This window comes from Erinaceus europaeus, chromosome 12 (genome assembly GCF_950295315.1).
Source record: "Erinaceus europaeus chromosome 12, mEriEur2.1, whole genome shotgun sequence".
Taxonomy (NCBI): Eukaryota; Metazoa; Chordata; class Mammalia; order Eulipotyphla; family Erinaceidae; genus Erinaceus; species Erinaceus europaeus.
This window is the reverse complement of record NC_080173.1, coordinates 100116935-100121943: the sequence shown is the minus strand read 5'-3', so window position 1 is coordinate 100121943 and position 5009 is coordinate 100116935. Positions and strand designations below refer to the sequence as shown.

General features: G+C 58.9%; 1 protein-coding gene across 3 annotated transcripts; it reads left to right on the top strand.

Annotated features, from left to right (window-relative positions):
- The first annotated feature begins 233 nt into the window (after positions 1–233).
- CCRL2 (C-C motif chemokine receptor like 2) lies at positions 234–5009 on the top strand. Of its 3 annotated transcripts, none has more exons than XM_060204867.1 (3): positions 235–587; positions 683–823; positions 1542–5009. In XM_060204867.1, the coding sequence occupies exon 3, from the start codon at positions 1594–1596 to the stop codon at positions 2653–2655; it is 1062 nt and encodes a 353-aa protein (XP_060060850.1). In that variant the 5' UTR covers positions 235–587; positions 683–823; positions 1542–1593; the 3' UTR covers positions 2656–5009. The 3 variants fall into 3 exon arrangements, with proteins under 3 accessions (XP_060060849.1, XP_060060850.1, XP_007531512.1); XM_007531450.3 differs by having other exon boundaries at positions 236–587; positions 1583–5009; XM_060204866.1 differs by lacking the exon at positions 683–823 and having other exon boundaries at positions 234–587; positions 1583–5009.

Sequence of the window (5009 nt, the reverse complement as noted above, 5' to 3'; positions counted from 1 at the left end):
ACACTACCTAGCGGCGGCCCCCTAGTGGCACCCCCTCCTGCCCCGCCCTGGGAATTAAGGTCACCCCGTATGGGTTCCGGGAGTCCTGCTAATGCCACTGGATGTCCCCAGGGTCTGCAGCTGGCTTGCCTCCTCCTTCCAGCTGTTACCTGCTGGGGCCCCTGTCACAAGTGCCTCCCTCTCTCCCTCCCCAGGCTCCTCTCTCTCACACACACACACACACCCCTTATCACCAGGGAGCAGCCATCAGTCAGTCCCTTTATCTGGGGCAGCCACGGGGACACTGTCAGAGCCACAGGGGAAATCAGAGGCGGGGTACAGGCCAAGCAGGAGGAGAAAACAACTTCCCAGTTTCTCTCTCTCAGACACAGAGGCTCTCCCTCCCTGGCCGCCGCCTGCTTTTGGTCAGCGCCCCAGGACCTGTGACTTGGCAGCTGGAGCTGGCAGGGGCTGGACTGGACTTTCTCTGACTCCTCAAGGTCAGCACCAGCTTCACAAGCGCCCAGGTCACCCCCCACTCCCACCCCCCAGCAGTGCGGATGGTCAGTGGGGGGCTGCGCCCAGACCCCCAGAAACCCAGCCCAGTGGTAAGTGCACGTCTACGTCTGTGGCCAGCCATGTCCACGCTGAGGCTCAGGCAGTTTCACTTTTGCAAACATTTGTTTCTACCCATCGGGAGAAGGGCTCGGACCTTGCAGCCTGTTTCGGGGTGAGCAGACTTTCTAGACACGTACGAATGGTGGCCGGCCGCAGGGATCGCAGCTGAACCAGGGCCCTTGCGTCTGTGTGACTGTGCCTTCTCTTGTGCGCCGTTTGCTGGGAGGTAGGTGTCGGGTGTGCCCGGAGAGGGCCGGTTCTGTGCAGGAGTGTGCCCCACCCCGCCACCAGCTCTTACTTCCTTGTGCAGTCAGCTCTCTGCTGAGCGCCTCCCTGCACGGTGGCCGTCCCTGTGATCACAGCAGCGCAGGGATGGGCCGGAGAAGTGTTTCTCTTCTTTTACATTTAAAAAATTATTTACTTAATTTGAAAAAAATCTTTTTAGTTATTTATTACTGGATATAGATGGAGAGAAACTGCGAGGGAAGGGAGAGAGAAAGAGACAGAGAGACACCTGCAGACCTGCTTCGCCACTTGAGAAGCTTTCCCCTGCAGGTGGGGACCAGGGGCTTGAACCCAGGTCTTCAGGCAGTGTGATGTGAGTGCTTAACCAGGTGTGCCAAAGCCCCATCAAAAAGCTTTATTTAATTGATTGGGCCGAGAGAAACTGAGAGCGGAAGAGGTGATAGGAAGAAAGACGCCAGCAGCCCTGTTTCACGGTTCGAGAAGCTTCCCCTGTGCAGCTGGGGGAGTGGGCTCTTAACTGGGGGCGCCTGTGAGCACTGTAACATGTGAGCTCAGCCCCCTGGCCTGGAAATGTCTGTTTTCAGCCTCCTGCAGAACAGACCTACTCCGGGCTAAAATGAAGCATCAGGAAAGAGGCTGGGGGCTGGGGGCGGGGGCCGGGGGCGCCTGTCCCGTCTGATGTGTCCCCCCCGGACGAGCCAGCCGGTCGCAGGGGAGCAGCTCTGCTATCTGCCCACAGCGCAGCCCCAGATGGAGAACTGCACGTCCGCACCCTCCCCCGAGGAGGACGACTATGAGGAGTACGACGTGCTCATCGTGGGGAACCTGAGCGACCACGAGGACGCAGAGCCGTGCGCCCACTACAACGGCCGGCCGCTCTCGGCCCAGCTGGTGCCCCGGCTCTACTCCACGCTGTTCGCGGCCGGTCTCCTGAGCAATGTGGTGGTGGTGCTGGTCTTGGTCAAGCACAAAGGCCTCAGGCAAGTGGAAAACATCTACTTCCTGAACGTGGCGCTTTCCAACCTGTGCTTCCTGCTGTCCCTGCCGCTCTGGGCCCACGCAGCCTCCCACGGGGGCGTCCCCGGCGAGCTGGCCTGCAGGTTCCTGGAGGGGCTCTCTGCCCTGGGGCTCTGCGGCGAGGCCCTGGGCTGCATGCTCCTGGCCGTGCACAGGTGCCTGGCGTTCTCCGCCGGGAGGAGGCTCTCCTGGGCCGCCAGCAGCGTGCCCTGCGGTGTCACCGTGAGCCTGCTGGCCTGGGTCCTGGTCACTCTGTTCACGCTGCCGGAACTCATGTCACCCATCCCTCAGAGGGACGGCTGGGCAGCCAGGTGTTCTGCCATCAGCCCTCTCTTCCTGCCAGCCGAGGAGCCCTTCTGGAAGGACTTCCTGACGCTGAAGACAAACGTGCTGGGCTTCCTCCTGCCACTGCTGGCGCTGCTGGCGCTGCTGGCGTGCTCCGAGGGGCTGAGCTCCCGGGACAGGAGGCACGACCTCGACAGGCTGGCGCTGGCCATGCTGGCCGTCTTCCTCCTCATGTGGGGACCTTACAACGTCACACTGTTCCTGTGGACGTACGAGGAACACTTCTCCCTGCAGGACTGCCAGACCGCCTACGCCCTGCACAGGGCCGTGCACGTCACCAAGATCATCGCCGACGTCCACTGCTGTGCCAACCCGCTCCTCTACGTGCTCCTGGACCGGGCCTTCAGGGGACACCTTGGCCGCCTCTGCCCTGGGTGTGGCCGCGCTCCACCCTCACGCGAGGCCAGGGACCCGCCCCGAGAAGAACACGGCCACTGCACCGGCGTCTAAGCCGGCATCCCTCCCTCCGGGGCGGGAGAAACAAAGCTGAAGGCCGCCTCGTGTGTTGCCTGTGCGGTTCTTATGCCTTTCGCACCTTTTTTAGAATACTCGGGGAGGAAAGGAAGCAGTCACTGAGCGCCCACCGTCTCCGGCAGGGTGCTGGTGCTCTGGGGATGTGAGCTTCCTCACAGCTCACCCTACATGTCCCTGTGTGGCTGTGTCTCCTTCCTCTCAGGAGACACCTGAGGCTGGGAGAAGTGTCTTAGGTCACACAGCCGGAGAGCTCGCTCGGGGCAGCAGCCTCAGGTGTCTCTCTCTCTCTCTCTCTCTCTCTCTCTCTCTCTCTCTCTCTTCCCCCTTTCTCCTCTCTTTCTCTCCCTCCTTCTCTCCTTCCCTCTCTCTCCCTCTCTCTCTCCCTCACCCTCTCTCCCTCTCTCTTTCTGTTTCTCTCACCCTCTCTACCTTTCCCTCCCTTTCTCTCTCTCTCCCTCCCTGCCTGCCTTTCTTTCTCTCTCCATCCCCCCCTGCCTCTGTGCTTCTTTCTCTTTAAAAAGATTATAAGGGGGAGTCGGGCAGTAGCGCTTAAGCAGCAGGTTAAGCGCAGGTGGCGCAAAGCGCAAGGACTGGTTAGGATCCCAGTTCGAGCCCCCGGCTCCCCACCTGCAGGGGAGTCGCTTCACAGGCGGTGAAGCAGGTCTGCAGGTGTCTGTCTGTCTCTCTTCCTCTCTATCGCCCCCTTCTCTCTCAATTTCTCTGTCTCTATCCAAAAACAAATAAATAAATGAAAATTAAGAAAAATATTATGAAGGAGTCAGGCAATAGTGCAGTGAGTTAAGCACACATGGTGTGAAGTGTTAACCAGGTGTAAGGATCCCAGTTCGAGCCCCCGGCTCCCCGCCTGCAGGGGAGTCGCTTCACAGATGGTGAAGCAGGTCTGCAGGTGTCTGTCTTTCTCTCCCCCTCTCTGTCTTCCCCTCCTCTCTCCATTTCTCTCTGTCCTATCCAACAATAAAGACATCAGTAACAACAACAATAACTACAACAACAATAAAACAACAAGGGCAACAAAAGGAAAAATAAATAATAAATTTTTTTTATAAAAAAAAAAAAGATGATGGTGAGTGTAAGACTGTGTTTATAAATCCTTCACACATCTATGTGTTACCCTTTCCAGACTAACAAACCTCAAGCCTCACTCCCTGGACACCCCCCAGGCCCATCCAAAGAACACAGGCTCTTACCTGCCACATGCCAGGGAGGCCAGTCTTTCCAGCAGGGCAACCTCCTTGGGTGTCAGAGAAGCCCACCGTTGACTCCAAAACACTTCTGTCTCTCCTAGGGGCTGGGCCTCTCACTCTCTGGCTCCCCAGCTCCTGAGGCCTGGAGGGAACCGCCTGGTTGCTGGGGTCATGGTCATTGCTCCTGCCCGAGTCCCGCAGACACGGGTGGGGCCTGGGGCCTGCCTCCTCTTGCTTGCCAGCACCCCTGCAGGGTGAGACTTGGAAGCCTGACCTTGGTGCCTGCTGGGAACCCAGGCAAGTCACCCACCCCTGCAGCACCCAAAAGGCATCAGCCCACAACGTTCCCCTCCGGCATCAGACACACATTCACCCCTGAGTTTCTGGCTCCTGTGGTGGAGACCTACTAACCCTTCTAATAACCCCCAGGGGCGCTAACATGCTTGGCCTGGGGGACCCTCAAGAGCCGGAGTCACAGGGAGACCGGACTCCCCCAACCTGAGGGGTTGTGACGAGGGGTGGCGGTTAGCCGTGGGGAGGGCAAACACAGGGACTGGAGGAGGTGGGGTTGGCCGTGTGGGAGAGGCAGGACAGGGGACACCAGGGGACACACGAGGCAGCTGGCAGTTTCAGGGAACCGAACGGAAAGACGTAGGTTTCAGTTCCTCTGGGGGCTAGGCGGTGGTCAGCAGGTAGAGTGCACACGCATTTTCAAGGGCTCAGGTTCCAAGCCCTTGCGGAGGGGAAGCTTCACAAGTGGTGAAGTTGTGCTATAAGCCTCTCTCTCTCTCTCTCTCTCTCTCTCTTTCTCTCTCCTCTCTCTCTCTGCTCCCCACTCCCAAAGAAAAGAAAGAGAAAAGGGGGAAAGAGGCTGCTGGGAGCAGTGGCCCCTTCCTGCAGGCAGCAAGCCCCAGGAATAACCTTGGTGGCAGATAAGTGAACTGATTGATGCTGGTGACGTCAGCGGCGCTGACAGGGAGGTATGAAGCCTCTGCCACCTGGCACCACTTGCTGAGGCCTGCCGGTTGGTTGGTGTGCTCTCCTCAGGGGCTGGTAGAGCTGAGCATGCCTCAGCTGAGTCAGAGCTCCTGCAGAGGTAAAGATAGAGCCCACATGTGTCACTGT